Source organism: Gopherus evgoodei, chromosome 3 (genome assembly GCF_007399415.2).
Source record: "Gopherus evgoodei ecotype Sinaloan lineage chromosome 3, rGopEvg1_v1.p, whole genome shotgun sequence".
Taxonomy (NCBI): Eukaryota; Metazoa; Chordata; order Testudines; family Testudinidae; genus Gopherus; species Gopherus evgoodei.
In genome coordinates this window covers 124,261,619-124,282,080 of record NC_044324.1, presented here as the reverse complement: position 1 = coordinate 124,282,080, position 20,462 = coordinate 124,261,619, and the positions used below count along the sequence as shown (strand labels likewise).

General features: G+C 44.8%; 1 protein-coding gene across 1 annotated transcript in view; it reads left to right on the top strand.

The window, feature by feature from the left end:
- Nucleotides 1-2,298: 2,298 nt before the first annotated feature.
- Nucleotides 2,299-20,462, top strand: part of LRP11 (LDL receptor related protein 11) — a 34,486-nt gene continuing 16,322 nt past the window's right edge. Inside the window, exons 1-2 of the mRNA XM_030556566.1 lie at nt 2,299-2,821; nt 11,697-11,854. Of these exons, the coding sequence (XP_030412426.1) occupies nt 2,299-2,821; nt 11,697-11,854 (681 nt within the window). The remainder of the gene's footprint in view (nt 2,822-11,696; nt 11,855-20,462) is intronic.

Sequence of the window (20,462 nt, the reverse complement as noted above, 5' to 3'; positions counted from 1 at the left end):
GTAGGCTGTGAAGGGCCTTGAAAGTGAAGACAAGCAGCTCACATTTGCTGTGATGTAGAAGGAGGAGCCAGCGGACGGATGCAAAGAGTGGGTGACATGCTCAAATCGATGGGCTAGGAAAATGATCTTAGCAGCAACATTTTGTTGCTGGGACAAAAACCACATTTATCTAGGCCAGAGAGAAGGATGTTGCAATAATCAAGAAGTGAGATGGTGATGAGAGCTTGAATGAGAGTCCTATCTATGTGGGTGGATAGGAAAGGCCGTATCTTAGAAATATTATGCAAAAAGAATCTGCCAGATTTAGACATAGCCTGGATGTGAGGACCTAAAGAGAGGTCTGAATTGAAAAAAATTCCAAGTTACAGATCTTAGTGACAGGCAGGATGGTGGGGCTGTTCACAGTGATTGAGAATGGATGTGGAAGGAAGTCTTAAGGGGAAAGATTAAGAGCTCTGTTTTAGCCATGTTGAGCTAGGGCCATGTTCATATCCATGAAGACTCGTCAGAGATACAGGCTGAGATTTTAGTTTGGACAGAAGGAGACAGGTCTGGAATAACAAGATAGATCTGTGAGTCATCAGCACAGAGATGAGAGTTGAATTTGTGCTCATGGATTAAATTACCCATGGAGAGGATGTAGACAAAGAAGAGAAGAGGCCTAAGGATCAAGGACAGAGCCCCATGCAAGCCAATAGTATCACAGAAGCCAAGGGAGGACAAGATTTCAAGAAGAAGAGTATGATCAACATTGTTGAAGGCAGCTTACAAGTCCAAGAGGAGTACTGGTTCTTTGCTTTGGCTGGGAAGAAGTCTTTAGGGACTTTGGTGATAGCAGTTTCAGTGGAGTGCAACAGATGGAAGCTGGCTTGGAGATGGTCTAAATGTGGTTGTCCCATCTCAAAAAAGATATATTGGAATTGGAAAAGGTTCAGAAAAGGGCAACAAAAATTTTTAGAGGTATGGAACAGCTGCTATATGAGGACAGATTAATAAGACTGGGACTTCTCATCTTGGAAAAGAGATGACTAAAGAGAGATATGATAGAAGTGTATAAAATCATGACTGGTGTGGAGAAAGTGATTTGTCTATCTAAGTGTTATTTACTCCTCATAACACAAGAACTAGGGGTCAACAAATTAAATGAATAGGCAGCAGGTTTAAAACAAAGAAAATGAAGTATTTTTTCATACAATGCAGTCAACCTGTGGAACTCCTTGTCAGAGGATGTTGTGAAGGCCAAAATAACAGGGTTCAAAAAAGAACTAGATAAGTTCATGGAGGATAGGTCCATCAGTGGCTATTAGCCAGGATGGGCAGGGACGGTGTCTTTAGCCTCTGTTTGAGAGGCTGGGAATGGGCAACAGGGAATATATCACTTGATGATTACCTGTTCTGTTCATTTCCTCTGGGGCACCTGGCATTGGCCACTGTCAGAAGACAGAATACTGGGCTAGATAGACCTTTGGTCTGACCCAGTATGGTCATTCTTACGTATTGTGCTTTCCCTTCATAGATCTCTAAGTGCATCACAGAGGAAGGCAAGTATCTTTATCCCTGTTTGACAGATGGAGAAAACAAGGTGCAGAGAGATGATGCGACTGCTCTGTGGTCACAGAGGCAGAGCTGGGACCAGAGCCCAGGTGGCTGGGACTCCGGTGCTCTGCCTGCCTATATCAGGCCTCGCTGTGACACAGAGGGAAAAGGATCACACACAGCCCAACCCTGTGTCAGTGGGAAAACTCCTCGGACCCTCATAGGGGCATAGGGTGACCAGATAGCAAGTGTGAAAAATCGGGACATGGGCTAGGAGGTAATAGGTGCCTATATAAGAAAAAGCTCCACCTATTTGGACTGTCCCTATAAAATCAGGCCATCTGGTCACCCTATAGGGGCAGGCTAGGGGGAAGCTCCAGCCAGAGGGTCTAGACTAGAGGCGGGGGTAAGAGACCGCAATACACAGAACGTGAAAAGCAGCAGGAAGGGTCCCCGCTGGTGGGCGGAGCCTATTCTGGCCCCGCCCCAGGCGCGGCGGGTGGGCAGGGCTCCCGGAGCTGTCCCAGGAGGCTGGTGCTGAGCCGGCTCCGGCGCTGCCTGTCGCTTGATTCTGCTGCGTCCGGCTCCTCCCCGCGCACCCCGGGCGGGCCCGGCCGGGCCATGCCGCCGCCTCCTGCCGCCGGGGAGCCCGCCCCAGCGCGCTAAGCCGCCGGCTCCCGCTGGGGCCCGGCCCCGCGCCTGCCCGCTGGGCTGCCGCGGCGGGTGACTGCGGCAGGCGGGCCCGCTTCGCTTCGCCCCGCCATGGCCTCCCGGCTGCGGCTGCTGCTGCTGCTGCTGGCGACGCTGTGCGGCCGGGCCCCGGGCGGGGAGGTGGCGGCGCCGCTGGCCGAGCTGCGCTCGCAGATCTCGGGCGTGGAGTCGCTGCTGGAAGAGTTCCGCCGCCAGCTGCAGCCGGACGAGGCCGGCGGGGGCCACTGCCGGGGCGGCGCCTTCTCCGCCCGGCCGGACGCCATCATCCGCACCAAGGACTCGCTGGCGGCGGGCGCCACCTTCCTGCGGGCGCCGGCCGCCGTGGCGGGCTGGAGGCAGTGCCTGCAGGCCTGCTGCGCCGAGCCGCGCTGCTCGCTGGCCGTGGTGCAGCGAGCCCGGCCGCCGGGCGAGCAGGGGGCGCTGAGCTGCTACCTCTTCAACTGCACCTACCGCGGCCGCGCCGTCTGCCGCTTCGCTCCGCACCGCGGCTACAGCAGCTACAGCCTGGGGCCCGCCAACCTCACCCAGCTGCCCGCCCGCGAGAGCCCGCGCCCCGCCCTCACCCAGGCAGCAGGTAAAGGGCCAAAGCACAGCGGGGATCGCTGCTTACATGGCGCCCACCCGCAGGAGGGCAGCTGCTGTGTGGTGTGTGTCGCTGTGCTGGGGCCCCTCGGCGAGCTGAAGGGTTTGGGGAATAGGCTGGACAAGCACCTGGCAGGGCTGGTCTAGGTTCAGGTTGGCTCTGTTCTGGGGATGAGATGGGCGCTTGAGCTCCCTATCTTTCTACCATTACAGCAGCTCTCAGCCATCCCCCGCTTCCAGTCCCCCCTAATCCACGTCCTGGTGTGCCAGACCCGCAACGAGACAATGGCTCTGTCCTAAAGAGTTTACATTGGCAGCAGTCCCTGTGCCTGCTCACCTTAGCTGGCTGTTCACAGGGACAACAAGGCCAGAACCTTTCCAGAGAATTCACGCTGCTGTTGTCTGATAAGCAGAGGGTTAGGTAATCTATTAGGGGGATGAGTGTGATATAAAAGCTCCCAGGGCAGCTTTTTAAATAGCACCGTTTTGTCACTGTTTATAAAAGTTTAAATAAACAGGAGGCTCAGAGGGGGCTTGTTTTATATGTAATGTGGTTAATAAACCAACACAGAGATTGCAAGGAGCTATAGGATAGTTCTTGGTTGTGGTACTAATTGCGCCCCTCTTTTTCTGAGAATTTTACAGGAGATGTTGTTGGCTGTGTATCTACACATGAGGCAGCTAATCATAACTGATTTGTCCCATATATAGAACAGTCTGAGTGAAGGGTCAGTTCTTCAAGGTGCTAAGCACCTCAACTCTTACTTAAATCACTCAGGAAGCTTGGGCACATGGGCCCCAATTCAGCAAGGAACTAGAGCATGTGGCTTCCTTCAAGTCTTGATTAATCCCACTGACACAGACTTGTTAGTGAGGTCACACTTAGTTCCATAGCTGTTGTTACTTTTGTTATATCATAAATAGATACCAAGGTACGGGAAGAGAGTTCGTGGGAGAAGAAGATCCTTATTATATACAAACTCTGGGTAAAGTCCTGTACTTACTTATTCACATGACTAAAGTTACTCAGATGAATAGTTCTATTGAAGTCAGTGGAACAACACCTGAGCAGCTTTACTCATGTGTAGGTGTTTGCATGGTGTGGCCCATTCTGCAGTAATTGTAAGTATGAGGAAAATAAACTTTGTAGCTTTGCCTCAATATGAAGGTTGCAAGGATAAAATAGATTATCATATTTATATAGGATCTCATGTCATGTGGAACTATGAGTCCTTAGCACATTTAAAAATTCAGCCCCCAAATGGTAGACTCTAGCATCGTAGAGTTTAAGGATTTGTACAGTGGCTGAGCAAGAGAGACTTCACGCAAAAACAAAAATTGTTAGAAAAGGCTTCTACAAAGCAAACCCGGGGAGGAAAATGACAGGGAACCAAACACTATTTTCTTCTGTTAGAGTTTTTCCTGCTTAAGAACTTCAGTATCAGATCGTATAAGAGCAAAAAAGAGAGAAAGAGGCTCCACGGATAGCCTAGAGATAAATGAGCAGTATGGATGGTACTCTTTATCTTAAATCAACCACCATGGGTAGCAAGTTTGTAGAAATTTTGGTGGGGCAGAGGATTAGGGTGCGGGGGGATGAGGGTTGGGTCTGAGGATGAAGGATTCATGCTGCGGGGGGGCTCAGGGCTGGGGCAGAGGATCAGGGTGCGGAGGGATGAGGGTTGGGGTTGGGGCTGAGGATGAGGGGTTCATGCTGCAGGGGGGCTCAGGGCTGGGGCAGAGGATTAGGGTGTGGAGGGATGAGGGTTGGGGCTGTGGCTGAGGGGTTCATGCTGCAGGGGGGCTCAGGGCTGGGGCAGAGGATCAGGGTGCGGAGGGATGAGGGTTGAGCTGAGGCTGAGGGGTTCATGCTGCGGGGGGGCTCAGGGCTGGGGCAGAGGATCAGGGTGTGGGGGGATGAGGGCTCTGGCTGGTGCTGAGGAGTTCATGATGCAGGAGGAGGTTCAGGGCTGGGTCAGAGGATCAGGGTGCAGAGGGGTGAGGATTGGGGCTGAGGATGAGGGGTTCATGATGCAGGAGGGGCTCAGGGCTGGGGCAGAGGATTAGGGTGCAGGGGGATGAGGGCTCTGGCTGGTACTGAGGGGTTCATGCTGCAGGGGGGCTCAGAACTGGGGCAGAGGATCAGGGTGCAGGGGGATGAGGGTTGGGGCTGAGGATGAGGGGTTCATGATGCAGGAGGCGGTTCAGGGCTGGGGCAGAGGATCAGGATGCAGAGGGATGAGGGTTGAGGCTGAGGATGAGGGGTTCATGCTGCGGGGGGGCTCAGGGCTGAGGCAGAGGATATGGGTGTGGAGGGATGAGGGTTGGGGCTGTGGATGGGGGTTCATGATGTCGGGAGGCTCAAGGCTGGGGCAGAGGATCAGGAGGCAGAGGGATGAGGGTTGGGGCTGTGGATGAGGGGTTCGTGATGTCAGGGGGCTCAGGGCTGGGGCAGAGGATCAGGGTGTGGAGGGATGAGGGTTGGGGCTGAGGATGAGGGGTTCATGCTGCCGGGGGGGCTCAGGGCTGGGGCAGAGGATTAGGGTATGGAGGGATGAGGGTTGGGGCTGTGGATGAGGGTTTCATGATGTCGGGGGGCTCAGGGCTGGGGCAGAGGATCAGGGTGCGGAGAGATGAGGGTTGGGGGGAGGATGAGGGGTTCATGCTGCAGGGGGGCTCAGGGCTGGGGCAGAGGATTAGGGTGTGGGGGAATGAGGGCTCTGGCTGGGCTGAGGATTAGTGTGCAGGGGGATGAGGGCTCAGGGCCGGAGCAGAGGATTAGGGTGCCGGGGGAAGAGGGGTTTGGGGTGTTGGAGAGGCTCAGGCGTAGGGCAGAAGGGCAGGGTAAGGGCAGCCTGCCTTGCCATTAGCAGATGACGGGTGCTAGGACCCTGGGGCAGCAAACAGCAGTTCTGTCAGGAGCCCAAGCAGGCATGGGAGAGGCGCGTGCTGCTCTCTGTCAGGCAGGGACGCTCCACGGCGGGGGGTTGTGCAGGGGGAGGGGTGGCAGGCGGGGGCTGGGACCTGCCCCAGGCACGGACGCGGCGGGGGTGGGGAGGCCCACAGGGGCCGGGGCCCGATCCAGGCAGGGCCGGGGGAGAGACCCAGCTCCAAATATTGCTGGAGCAGGGCACCCGGCCCTTAATATTCCTGGAGCCCAAGCACCGCAAATGTATATAACCTGCCACCTATGTCAACCACATAAAGAGAAGCATCTTCCAGAGCAACTCTGAAGCATAGCACAGCTCAAGTAATCCAAAAAAATGAGATCTAGAAGAAAACATGTCTGAGGATCCAGCATTCAAGATTTGTTCTCTTCAAGATTCCTGACGTCTGAAGCAAAGCTCTTTGACTCACTGCTTCACCTCCTACAAATGTGACCTGTTATTAGAAAATAATATCTTAAAGGACAATCTGTACATTCTCTCGAGGAATTCAGTATGTCTGCCCAAGTAAACACTTAGTGTATGTGCATTATTGAGTAGCATGACATTTAAGTAACATGAAAACACCTAGTAATAGGTGTCAAGTATAAGAGAGGTAGCCATGTTAGTCTGGATCTGTAAAAGCGGCACAGAATCCTGTAGCACCTTATAGACTAACAGACGTTTTGGAGCATGAGCTTTCGTGGGTGCATACATGCATCCGACGAAGTGGGTATTCACCCATGAAACCTCATGCTCCAAAACGTCTGTTAGTCTATAAGGTGTCACAGGTTTCTTTGCTGCTAGTAATAGGTATGAATGAAGAACACTCAGAAAGCATCTAAGGGTATGTCTACAGTACGGACCTTACAGCGTCTCAGCTATACCGCTGCAGCTGCGCTTCTGTAAGGTCTCCTGTGTAGTCTCTGTATGCCGGTGGGAGAGAGTTCTCATGCCGGTATAATTAAGCCACTCCCAATGAGTGGAGGTAGCTATGGTGGCAGGAGACGCTCTCCCACCACCATAGCTCTGTCCACCCCAGTGCTTTTGTTGGTGAAACTTGTGTTGGTCAGGGGTGTGTTTTTTTCACACCCCTGACCAACAAAAGTTTTGCCAACAAACATGCTAGTGAAGACAAAGCCTAATACTATTTGCCCAATAGGACAGACACTTGGGGTGGAGACTTTGGACCTGAATTTCCACTCTGTTGCACCAGTTTTGTGCCACTACAACTTGATTGAAGCTAGGAATATTGAATAGTGACTATTAGTTCAAAATGATAACTAATGTAGTTTCATCATGTAACTAATTTGGTTTAAGTTGTTTTTCTATTAAAATCAATCTAAAATATTTCTTAAAAGGTAACTTTCATGCTTAATGCAATTTTAATAGCAATATGAAAACTTAAATAAGCTGATCTCCAATTTATACTCTTCACCAGTTATGTTTTTATGTGTTCTTCACCCCAGGATGTCTAATTAAGAAGGGTGTGATCTTGAACTCATTGAAGTAAAAATTTGTACCAGTAATGTCAGGCCTGCACTTGCTCCCATAGCCATAATTTGCAAAACTTCCATTGAAATCAATGGGAACAAAATTAGGCGTATAATACCGGATCTAGACTATACTTCCTCAACTTTTTTTTTGTTTTGCTCATGATTTTAGAATGAAGATAGACATTTGTCTTCTGGCCCAGACCTGTGAGGTGCACAGTGTCTTGGTATTACCTAGCCTCAATCTGCTTCTGTGTGGGTTGGCTGTGATATCATAAATGGGATTATAACTGCTTAATACAATTAGGTAGGAGTTGAAGAAGAGCTGTGAGGCAGAAAGGCCATTTATTCAGATTTCCGTCAGCCATGACAGGAAATAAAACTGAAGATTGTTAAATTGAGGTTTAATGTGGTGCTGTCCTTTCATTCTTGAATTAAACTGAAAAGTTCATCTGAAAGTTAATATGAACATGAAAATGAAGACATCTCTCCTCACATGTCATGCTGTCACTGGCTTTACAGTAATAAGCTTTGCATTTCAAGATTTTTCCTTATACTAGAAACACACTTTATCTATTCCTGTTCTTTGATGAATCCTAGGTTCAGAGTACATTGAATCTTCTTTTATCTACTTTTTTCATTTTCTTGAAATATATTTAAAAGATGTCTTTTAAAAAACAGCATCTTTGTAATCCTAAAATATGGTGATCTCTAATGTTTCACTGTTAAATTCTTTGAGTAATTTTTGGTAATCTCAACATAAATTGTATTTGTAATTCTGAGAGCACCTATTGGTAGATTTAGACTTTTCAGTCCAATTGCATCCCTTGTGTAATTTCACTGAAATCAGAGGATTTATAGTAGGCCCTCTGTTTTTACCTAATACAATATCCCAGTATATTAAGGTCCAGATTCTCCCTGGTGTTATTCCAGCTGAATGGACATGTAACTCCATGGACTCAATGGTTTTGTGTTAAAGTAAAACTGGAGTAACACAGTCTTGAATCTGGGACTTCGTGTCCTCTTTAATGATATGTTAAAAAGAAAAAAATGTATTTACTGGAAGAAGGGCTTAACCCATTTGTCTTTGGTAGGACTATTATCATCTTTTTAAACTCTTCATATCATAAGAAGGAAAAAGGGCCCTGAATACCTGTCCAGTAAGTTAAGTTTCTTCAAGAGTTCTTGTTACGGATAAAAAAGTAGGGGAATTAATATTCAGGTAAACTGATGTCAACAGGAATGTAAGAGCTTTTAATAAAGCGATCTTTTTACAGCAAAGCCTCCGTTCAGATGCCATACCAATACCACCTAACAATTTTATTGGTGATACTCCAAGTCTGTGAAAGAAACAGGGGAAAGGAGATCTGATTAAATCTGCTGTTTTCTACAGAAAAGGTGGGAGGGTTCCAAAGCTATAGCTCCTTTTCCTGCAAACAGACAGCTCCACAATTTGCGAATGTTAAGTTATAAAATCATCATATTAGTATCCATATTAAAGCTTAATAAAACTTAAAATAGAAGTTGAAATGCACACTATGAACTTGATCTACCCTTCCTTGTGCTTTGTCATCATTTACATCTGTGCTGTGTGAGTGTAAACTGCTACTGAATGAGAATCATAGCATCTTGTATTCACTTTCTACAGGTCTAAATTATTAAGGTTGCCTGACCCTTCCCTGTTTTAAGTTGCTTATTAAATTGCCAAGCTTAAGCCTCTTGGGCTGAAGTTTTTCATGTTGCCTGTCTGACTCCAGCTGAGTTTATTTTGAAAGATTCAGTAAAAATGGCTCAACTGTTGTTGAGAATGAGATTAAGGAAAAAGAGGGTTCAACTCTTTTGTTTATATTAAAAAATTCCTACAACTGTTTCTTTTGCATTTGTTCTTTAGAGCATGGATTTCAAATTTGGCAGGAGGTTGCCCTGGTGGTCAGGGATGTGCTTTTCCTTGGACTAATTTGGGTGAATTTTCAAAGTTATAGGCCTGTGAAAATTGTTTCCACATGCTCAGTACAGGTTAGTAGCAAAATTCTCCCAATATTCTGTGTACACAGAGCATGTCTCATCCTGGGTGAACAGGACTTCTATAACTGCTGTGGTGCTGAGCACTGGAACTGAGTGCAGAGAGACTTTCTCCTCTTTTTTCAATGCTGTCCCCTTGGCACCCAGACATTGTGAAGGAGGAGGAAGAAGTAGGATTCAAATGCAAAGGGGTGAAGAGCAGGGCATGGGGCAGGCTTAATGGGAGACAGGGCAGAAGAGGAATGGAACTTTGTCTCAGTCACACACAGACTGGATTGCACTGAGGGAATGAATCAGGAAAGGAATGCATAGTGAATGAAGCTGGTTTCTGTAAGACCTGCATCAGTTGTTGCTAAGTTGGACGGTTTGTGGTAGAGCTGGTTGGGAGTTTCCCATTGGAAGGACTTCCCACAAAGAAAAGAAAAATAAATTTCTTTTGGAAAACTGAATTTTGCTGGAAAGTTTTGACTTTTCCATCAGAAAATCATTCCCATCTCCACAGCTCCCTTCTAAACAGGGGGGTTGCTGGGAAGCCTGGCTCTGGAAGAGCCTGCTTGGTAGGCTGCCTCAGGTCCTGCTGATTCAGGCTCCTCAGCTCCAAGGTAGCCCTCTAGGCAAAATGCTCCAGAGCTGTGGCTCCCAGGGCTTCGACTCCTTGGCGGCCCATCAGCTGGACTACTCTGGAGCCAGGACTTCCCCGGACTCAGCTTCTGAGGAACCCAGATGACTCCCAAATTGCCTGGCTCCCTGCTGGGTGGGCTGAGAGGATTCCACACCACTCAGGGAGCCTTGGAAACATTTTGAAAATGTCAAGATAAAATGTCATTTCATTTCTGTAAAAATGAAACTTGAGCATTCCTGTTCTGTGAGAAACTTGTTTTTTAAAAAAATACATTTATTTTGTTTAAAAATAGAATGAATTTGGACTTTCCCCACAGAATGGGAATTCTCCAGTTTCTGGCCAGCTAGAGTAGGCAGTGAATGAGGCAGGGAACTGCAAGAAGTGAAAGGACAGTCCCGTGGTTGGAGCACTTGAATGTTGCCCTGTGTGGAATCTGTCCCTGCCTCTGCCACAGAATTCCTGTGTGTTTCTGGGCAAGTCACCAAAACCAGTGTTTTCCAAGACTGTTTACCTCATTTTCTGGACGCCCGTCGTGAGAGCCTGGTTGCCTGGTTTGCAGAAGTTCTGTGTGCTCACAACTGAAGTCAGTGGTAACTGTGCTTTGAACACAGAGTGCTATAAAATTTTAAATATTTCTAGATGTCTCAAGTTAATCATTCAAAATTAGTGTTACTTTTCTGGCCTTAATTCCTCTGTGCTTCAGTTCCCCCATCTGTAAATTAGTGATAATACCACTTCACGAGATTGTTTGAAAATAAGGGCTTGTCTACACTGGGATGGGGGGGGGGGGAAATTGACCTAAGATACGCAACTTCAGCTGTGCTATTCGCATAGCTAAAGTCGAAGTATCTTAGTTTGACTTACCTGGCTGTCCTCACGGCGGCAAGTTGACTGCCGCGGCTCTGTCGACGCTGCTTGCTCCTGCTGAGGTGGAGTTGAGGCGTCGATTTGCAAATCAATTTTAGACACGATAAATCAATCTCTGATAGATCGATTACCACCTACCGATCCGGCGGGTAGTATAGATGTACCCTAAGTCAATTAATGTTTGTAGAGTCCTCAGTTCCTAGAGTGATGAGTACCATAAAAAGGCCACAAGGAAATTAATAATCCTGTATTCATTGTTGGATCTGGAAGATGTAAAGCCCTGGGACATTGAATGTTGTGCATGTGTATTTTATACAAGATTTATTTTGGCATTGGTCCTCCTAAATTAAATAAAAACCACTTCCAGCCATCTTACTTGCTGTATAATTGTTTCAACTGAAGCATCCTTGCTTGCAGCCGAGGTTTCATAACATGAAGATATACCATTTTCTTCCCGGATGAAGCTGAGACACCATGCAGCAGTTTACCAGTACTGCCACCTTAACTTTTAAATGTCAAGTTTAACTTTGTTTAGGTGCATGCTTCTGTCTCTCAAGACTCAAAAGGGCATGGATTAGTTTACATTGTAAATGCTGTTTTAAAAGCCTTTGGTGTGTGTTTTAATTAATTAAATCTTAGCTTTTGGAGAACTTCCATGGATATTTTTTTCCTTCAGCCTATGATGTGAATTTGGATTGCTTATAATCAAACTTCTGACAGAACACGTTCAACTAACAGACACAAACACACTGAACTTATTTAATGCTGAACAGGCAAAAACCATAGATTTTGAGGGACAGGAAACTGAAAACTGTTTTCTCAAATCGGAGAGAGGCAGAGTCATAAATCAATGTCTTACGTAGAATGTTTATTCTTGAGTTAGGTATGAACTATTCTGTTTCCTCTGATGAATAACTAAGCTATCTTATTTTTTTAAAGAAAATGACAAGCCTCCACACAGCAAGGCAGGACAAGATATTGTGCTGCAGTCACCAGTAGACTGGGTGATTTTGGATGGCCGAGAAAGCTTAGATGACCATGGAATCATACAGTATGAGTGGACTTTGCTACAAGGTGACTCATCAGTTGATATAAAGGTACATATAGTATTGCATGCAAAAATCAGTTATTTGGCTGATAATTGTATTCAGTTCAGTTGTAAATGTAGATGTTTAATGTCAGTCTATTCACATAGATGTGGTTTGTGATCAAGTTAGGATAAATAGTAAAAAAGATTAGAGCCTCATTTTTCTGACTTGCCAATAGTGATCAAGTTGTATAATTAATGGTATGAGAAATTAGTATCAAATAAGTTGGTTTAAAAAATTCTGTTAATATATTTACTCTCTCTTCTTCATACATGTTAGCTTCTTTTTCATGGCGGTTGTTCAGCTTCTCGGATCCAGGACAGGGGTACCTCAGTAACTTAGTTATTAAAGCAACAAGGTGTTTTCACCAACAACTTGTTAGAAGAGCTCAGAGAAGCTCGAAGGAAAGTCACACTAAGGACTATCTCCAGTAGGCCACACCAATCTTAAGAGACTGTATTAATTTATTCCAAAGGTTTCCAGTACAATTTTGTTTTGACTTGAAATTAAACGCCAAAGTAGGGCTACCACATCCAGGCCCAGCTCCTGAATACTGCCACGGCAGCACAGAGGGACCACTAGAGACCCTTAGCTGGCTGGGGAGACTTCCCATGGGGTAGACAGTGCATAAGGTTGTAGTAGTGGCCTTACCCAGGACTCTTCACAAGTATGAGCATAGGCGGAGGGATAGCTCAGTATTTTGAGCATTGGCCTGCTAAACACAGGGTTGAGAGTTCAGTCCTTAAGGGTGCCATTTAGGGATCTGGGGCAAAAATCTGCCAGGAATGGGACTTGGTCCTGCTGTGAAGGCAGGGGACTGGACGCAATGACCTTTCAAGGTCCCATCCAGTTCTAGGAGATAAGTATATCTCCATATTAAAGGGCGTGCCTGGGACTCAGCCAAGGGGATGTCAGGGATAGGAAGGAAAAGCTGCCTTTTGTCAACAAAACAGTGGAGATGTCCACACTACAAAGCTACTTTTGGCAGCAAAACTCCACTGTTTTGCCAACAAAATAAAACCACCTCCATGATATGCATAAAGCCTTTTTACGGCAAAGTTAAAGCGACAAAGTGTCAGTGTAGACATTGCTGTTTGTTTTGTTGACAGAACTGGCCTCCCCTGGTATCCCACAATGCCTGCCATGATGATCTGCTTACTTTTTTGATCTCTGCTGCCCTGCAGGCATGCACCCCTCCTCTTTCAAAGCTCCGGGCAGGAGTGCTGGAACAATTTTTATAGAGGGTGCTGAGAACCATTGAACCAAATTGTAAACCCTGTATATAATGGAAACCACGTAAGCCAAGGGATACGGCAGCACCCCCAGCACAACCTAGTTCCAGCACCTATGGCTCTGGGAAGTATCTGACAGCTGAACGTGCAGCTTCCTTTGGGGAACAAGGAGCAAATTGTTAGCATGGAATGTTTCTGTTCTGCCCTTCACTAGGAGTACAGTGGCAGACAGACTTGTGCTTCAGGGAGGGGGCAGGGTACTGCTGTGCTGTTTTGACATTCCTCAGAACTGAGAGCTCACATGCTGCTCCCGGCAGCTGAGGAGGCGGTGGGAGAACTTGGAAAGAATCACAGACAGAACCATACGCAGACAGGTAGAGGGGGCTGCTTCGGGAGAGCCGGCTGTTCCGAACAGAGCCAGCCCTGATGTGTCAGGGGGTGTCCCCCTTCCTCATGCCTCAGGATTGATCAGTCAGCCTGCTGTCTCCCCTGCCCCAGATGTACCACTCTCCTCTCCCTTCCCCCGCATGCTTCAGTTGAAAGCCACTGAAAATCTACTAGGATGCCCTTGGAATGATGGGATTGAGAAACCTGCATCATGTGACACTGTACCTGCCCCCATGAGGCATTGCAAACCCTTCCCAAAGCACCCTGCAGCCAGTTGTACAGTGGGATAGCTACCACAGTACACTGCTCTCTGTGTCGATGCAGGAGCTGCTAGTGTGGATGCGCTCTGCCGACACAAGCTAGTTGGAACATGCAACAGTGATTTTAATTGCATTGCTTTAATTAAAGTGGCATAACTTTTGCTGACAAAACATTGTAGTGTAGACTAAGATTTTTAGTCCCTTGGGTGATAATTTAAGGTTTTACTGTATTTGCATATGGATTCTTAACTAAAGGTCCACATATCACAGCTGAAAGTAGTGATTCTTTATAAATGGATAAGAAAGCATGTGGACTTCTCTGATGGCTAGTCATTGAATTTACGTACAGGAATGTATGTATTGCCACACTACTTGCAGAACATACAGGATGGGATTTTCAAAAACCCTCAACGATCGTTAAGCCAGTGCTGAGCAGTTCTGAAAAACTCACCTGCTATCACCGGACTCATGTCACAGAAACTGCAAACACAACTGAGCCGGTTTCCAATCATCCCACTGCTAAGTGACTAGAGGTGATTTCAAAACTTGAATCCGTCACATGTCAGTGCATCATTGCTAGTCTGTTTATCTTAATTTAATGTTTTGTTGATGCAGAATTTAGAAGGTCTGGAAGGCATTAATTAGGTATGCACTCTCCGTAGGGGAGTTGAATGAAATTCAAAGAAACCTTTTACCTATTTTGTAAATAAACTGAATCTCTCATTATCCAGGCACCTTCCAGGATCACTACATTTAAATAATTTTTATAGAATAGTGCTGAAAGGAATTGTTATACAAAAACCAAAAATGTTTTTAAAAAAAAGTTTCTTTAAATTAATATGTAGTATGGAAGTAGGCTTCCAGAACACCAAAAAAAAAATCTAAATCTAAAGTTTTCATGTTAAAACTATGCATTAATGTTGTCATGTTTGATTCAAACCAAAGGATAGTCAATAACATTGAGAGGTCAATCTTGGAATTATGTAAGCTTGGAAAAGTCACATTAAAATCAATGGTAGTTTGTGTGTGAAAGAACCACAGTATTGGAGCCAAAGTAAATACCTGTGAAAGAGCAGATCTGTTTAACAGAAACAAACACTTTTCACAAATTCATCCTTAATAGGTGAAATCCTGGCTGTACTGCAGTCAGTGGGAGTTTTCCCATTGTCTTCAATGGAGTCAGGATTTCACCCATTAATGGATAATTACAGTTTAGTTAATAGTCATAATTATTCATACAAATATTCTGGTTTTTTACCTTGACTTTTATTATTTTGATATTTGACTTTTTTATTGTCCATTTTTAAAATGGTACATAAATCCAAAAGCACCGAGACTGGGGCTGTGTGTTTAAACAAGATAAGACAGCTGTTACAGGGCACTTACGCACAAAAGAGCAAGTAGATGGCATAGCGGGACATAGGGGTGATTATAAACAGATCCTGTCATCTGCAGCAGGCAATCAGTAGAAAGGAACTTCTTTCATGATAATTTTAGCTAAAGAATAATTTGCTTGTCAAATTGCTGCCTATAGAATGTAGCCATTGAAGTATGTGACAGGTGGCTTTTTATTATAATTTTCTGTTTAGTTTCAGCCAAGGATTAGATCAATCAAAATAGATCCAGGACCCAATCCCAGTGGAAGGTGGAAAAAAGGTCATAAGGCTTGTAACAGGGCTGGTCACCTCCCATGCACTTCCTTATGACCATGAGTGCTTCTACAGAGTCTTGCTAATAATCTCTCCCTCAAAGGCCTCCTTATACAGAATCCGCATGATTTTTTTTTTTTAGGTCAAAAAACCTCTCCATGGTATCTGGGTTTATTCACAGAAAATAACTCAAAATAAAACTCAAAGTGCTACATTAAAGTCCTACAAACAAACATCTCTCTTCCAACTCCCAGGCCTCCCTACCTGGGAAGCTTTTGCTTGTTCCCTTACCTGCTCAGAGTCCATCTTGCATTAGCAGGCTACTCCCATTCTTTCTGGCTAGAATCTTTTAGTCTCAACACCCAGGACTCTGCTGGAGCCTGCCCATTCCTAGCAGATTCTGATCTCTTCCCCCCTGTAGCCACCTGCTGCCCTTTATAGGGAATTACTTGATCCCACTCAGGTGAGGCTCATCCTGTAGTCAGGATTAGGTTAGCCCTAGGCTCTCCAGCCCGTGGAGCAAACTACCCTGCTCCAGAATAAGAATAAGTAACATCAGGGAGATGAATTGCATGAGAAGAGAAAAGTGAATTTATCAATAAATCATGTTATAAAGCAACCATTAATTCTAGAGTGCTACTGTCATTTGTGCTGAAAAACTGAGATCTTTTAGATTTTAAAAAATTGTAAATTGATAAAATGAAATAATTCCACAGAATTTCTCTTCATTTTTATTAGTGTTCAGCATTCCTTGCATTGGGCTCAGTACTGTGAAGTGCTCAGTACCCCCCTTATTTACCATGTATACCCTCAACTCCCATGTTGAGCATGTCACGCTTTGCAGAAGGTGCTCAGCACCCCAAGGCTGTTAAGAAAAAAGTTCTAGAACATTCATGGCGGTAACAATTAAGCATCATCATACAGTAGCAAATACTTACTAACACTTTGAAATAGGCACAAGCATGAAAGTTTGTCATGACCTACATACATGGTTTTGGAAGATTTATACAGTGTGACAAAGTTCCTCCTCTACCTTGGTGAGTCCTGCGCTTATTGGCGGATTTGCTCACTTCAGTGATCTTCCCCTCTGGTGGAACCCACAGTCTGGGTCAACTCCTCCTGTGTCTGATCAGGAGTTGGGAGGTTTGGGGGGAACCCGGGCCTGCCCTCTACTCTGGGTTCCAACCAAGGGCCCTGTGGATTGCAGCTGTCTATAGTGCCTCCTGTAACAGCTGCATGACAGCTACAACTCCCTGGGCTACTTCCCCATAGCCTCCTCCAAACACCTTCTTTATCCTCACCACAGGACCTTCCTCCTGGTGTCAGATAATGCTTGTACTCCTCAGTCCTCCAGCAGTTCACTCTCAGCTCCTTCTGCCTCATGCTCCCAGCTCCTCACACACAAATCTCACTGACTAACTGGGAGGCTTTTAAGTAGTTCCAGCCAGCGCTTGATTGGCTTCAGGTGGCCCAATCAATGTAGCTATCTCCATTGCCTTCTAGAAAGATCTTAATTGGCCCCAGGTGTCTTGATTAATCTGGAGCAACTGCCATTTGGTTACCATGGTCCTAGGGATTCGGTTAGCCTGGGGCTAATATACTTGTTCCTTACTACTTTACTGTAGCCATCTGGCCTTGCCCCATCACAGCAGTAAGAATTCTACTTCGAAAATGAACAAATCTGTGTAATGTCCCACTGATTTCAGGGTAGACTGTAGAAGATCCACGTGGGTGCAAGGGTCTACCCAGGCAGAGCTACTTGCTCATTTGAGGCCTAAGTTTTCAACTAGTCCAAATATGGAAGAACCTCTTCATGTCTCGAAATTACTTAACCTTGCTGTGTTTTTTCAATTATACAATTTTTAAAATGGAATGTCACACTCTAGGGAGTATGGTTACAATAGGATAACCGCATTTCTCTGGTGTGATAGATGCTTGTCTTCAGTTTGTGCTTCAGGATGCACCTGGAACTTATGGTTATCTTTAGCCGCAAATAGCCATGCGTTCTTCATTTGTATAAATTCATCATAGATTTTTAGATTACTGTTTTCTAAATACTGGAGTACATGTTACTGTTAGTATGTGAAATTGGTGAGTAGAAATTGGTGTCAAATTAAAAAAGCCACTACATTTTATAGAAACTGTCATTTTGTTTTTTTAATTATTGTTAATTAGTTTATAGGGTGAAAGTCATTTCTGTATGCAGTTTAAATTAATATTAACTGTAAGATATTATTTTAAAAACATTTATGTTCCAATGCCATTTATAAATATTTATTAATGTTTATTTATTTCAAATGATCAGAAGTGCCTACATGAAACGTTAGGCATCTTATACAATTTATAAAAGCATAAAAAAACTTCAGTTTAAATATTTAATACACTTACATTAAGGAAAGCCCATTTTTTCAGTCACTATTGGTGAACTATCCTATACATAACAGGCTAAAAAAATTATTAAATTACTAAAGAGATATTGTGCCAAAAAATTTAGGTGAGTAAATATACTGTGGACAAGAGACCTGATTCTTAGTTACACCAGTGTCACTTTATACCTCTCTGGCGCGTTATGTGGACCTATATTTCCCTTTCTGTAGTGAAGTGATTTTTAAAATTTGCCATTTTTCTTTATTTACTGTTTTTACTATTGAAATTCCTTTACATTTTAATGGCTTTTGAGTCCTTTTAAACATGGCAGGCATGAAGAATTGAATTTCAGTGACTGTATGGGGGAGTTAGGCACAGTACACTGTTAACTGGATTTGTGTGCATAAGCACTTGCCAAGATTACAATTCAGCCACAGCTATTCAAAAAACATTTTAATTCATTCCTTTGTCTTGCTCATCTAAATATGTTTTTCCCCAGAAATATGTAATATTAGTTATTTTTGCTAGTTTTTGGTTAGTTTGTTAACTGTTAATACTATATAAACAACTATTTAAGGTGTTTTGAGCTAACATCTCTTTCCTTCTTGACATTGTTCTAATCATTTTCATTACAGCATTGCTGTACATATTGTTGAGCATTTTCAATCCAGGTTCTTTTAAGGTATGTCTATTCTCCAGCTGGGAGTGTGCCTCACAGTCCAGGAAGAGAGACTTGTGCTAGCTCTGCTTGAGCTAGCACACTAAAAACAGCAGTGTGGATGTTATGGCATGGACAGCAGCGGGCATAGGCTAGCTGCCTGAATCCAAGAACACCTGACCCTCCAAGTCTGAGCTTAGGTGGCTATCCCAAGCTACCACCTGCTATATTTAGCACACTAGCTTGAGCAGAGCTTGTGTGAGTCTATCTACCTTGGCTAGGAAGCTCACTCCCAGCTGCTGTGTAGACATACCCTTAAGGGCTGGTCTACTTGGAGAAACTGACTGGAATTTGCTATTGTGGAATAGGCTGTTCTGCAATAGCTATTCCAGAATAGCTCTCCATGTGCACACTCTGTTCCAGAATAGAAGTAATTTTATTCCAGAATAATTACTCTGCTTTGGAAGCCCAGTAATTATTAGGGAGTACAAGTGACTTTTGATCAAGAATAGTATCCCCATTGGTTTTCTCCTGTTGACAATCCCTAATGCAAATGCAACAAATTGGTTATCATATGGTCATTGGATGATGCCCTGGATTACAGCGTTTAAACAAAATAAGTAGCTTCAGCTATAAGTGCAACAGCAAAACAAGCAGTGACTGGAGACAGCAAATCTACATGTACTGTTTTGTCTAGACACTATACCTGGCAGCTCATTCTGCACACTTGCTGAGCATCTCTGATCTTTACTTTGTTCCCAGATACCCTATTGTGCCATCAGAGTTTCCATGGACCACTCCATTTATGTCTTGCCCTTGTCCTTTTGCTGGTCTGTCCCAGTTCCCATCCCACCGCAAGTACTTTCTGGCACATTTTTTTGCCTCATCTTTCAGTGTTGTGTGCCATAATCTCTCTACCCTAATGGCCCTTTCTGGCACTCTGTGTCATCTGTGTCTAGCCCATTCTAAAACTCTGGCTCTCCTTCCTTTTTCCCACCTGATAACTCCAGTACTTTGCCTCTGAGTACATCTACACTTAGAGGTGGAGGTGTAATTTCCAGCTCAGGTAGACATACCCTGATCGAGCTAGCTCACTAAACATAGAAGTGTAGCTGCAGCATGGCAGTTCTGAAGGATGAGCTAGCCACTCCGAGTACAACTCTGCCTGGGAACTTGGGGAGGTTAACTTGTACCACCGTAACTATACTTATATGTTTAGCACACTAGCGCAATCAGAGCTGGCATGGGTATGTCTAACTGAGCTGGAAATCACACCTCCAGCTCAAAGTATAGATATACCTTTTAGTTTCCGAAAGCAGCTCCAGAGTGCTGTCTCAGCTTCCACTGGCTCTCCAATATCCTCTGTCTCAATTTTCTTTGGCTCCATCCATGTTTCAAATATTGCCAAGTCAGAGGTCCTAAGTATCACACAGCTGCAATATGTAGTGTAGACAGGATTTTAAACATGTTCCCTAACTCAGTTAAAGACTTGGGGTTAAGATTAAGGTTCCTTTTCCACAACAAATTGCACTTGTGTTATACATGTATTAGGATACATGTTCAAGGCTTAGTCTGGTTACAGAACACAGGTAAACATCCTTTCTACCTACGAATTGCAATGAGATGCCACTGCTGGATCCTCATTTGGATTGAAGCCTTAGAGATTATTTTTTTAAATATATTATTTATCATTTTATATTAACGTACACTTTGGAGCATTAATAGTAATTGAAATACAAAGGATCAGACTCAGCGGTAGCGAATCTGCAGAGATTTCAGGTCAGGGAATGTATGTGTAAAGCTCACATTTGCGCTCCCCTGGTGCTGGCTATGTTCAGGGCAAGACCCTCAGCACAGAGATACACCAGCTGCAAATGGCCCCAAGAGGCTAATCCACAGCCAATGATCAATATGATGCACGGATGTCCCAGCAACCCTTCTTTATCTCTAATCATATCCCCTTTTCCTCTTTAGGGAAGGAGAGCATCTGTATCATATTTATACCACTGGAGGATGCCCCTTGTATTGAGTAACTTTACTGTAATATATAACTGGATGTGAATA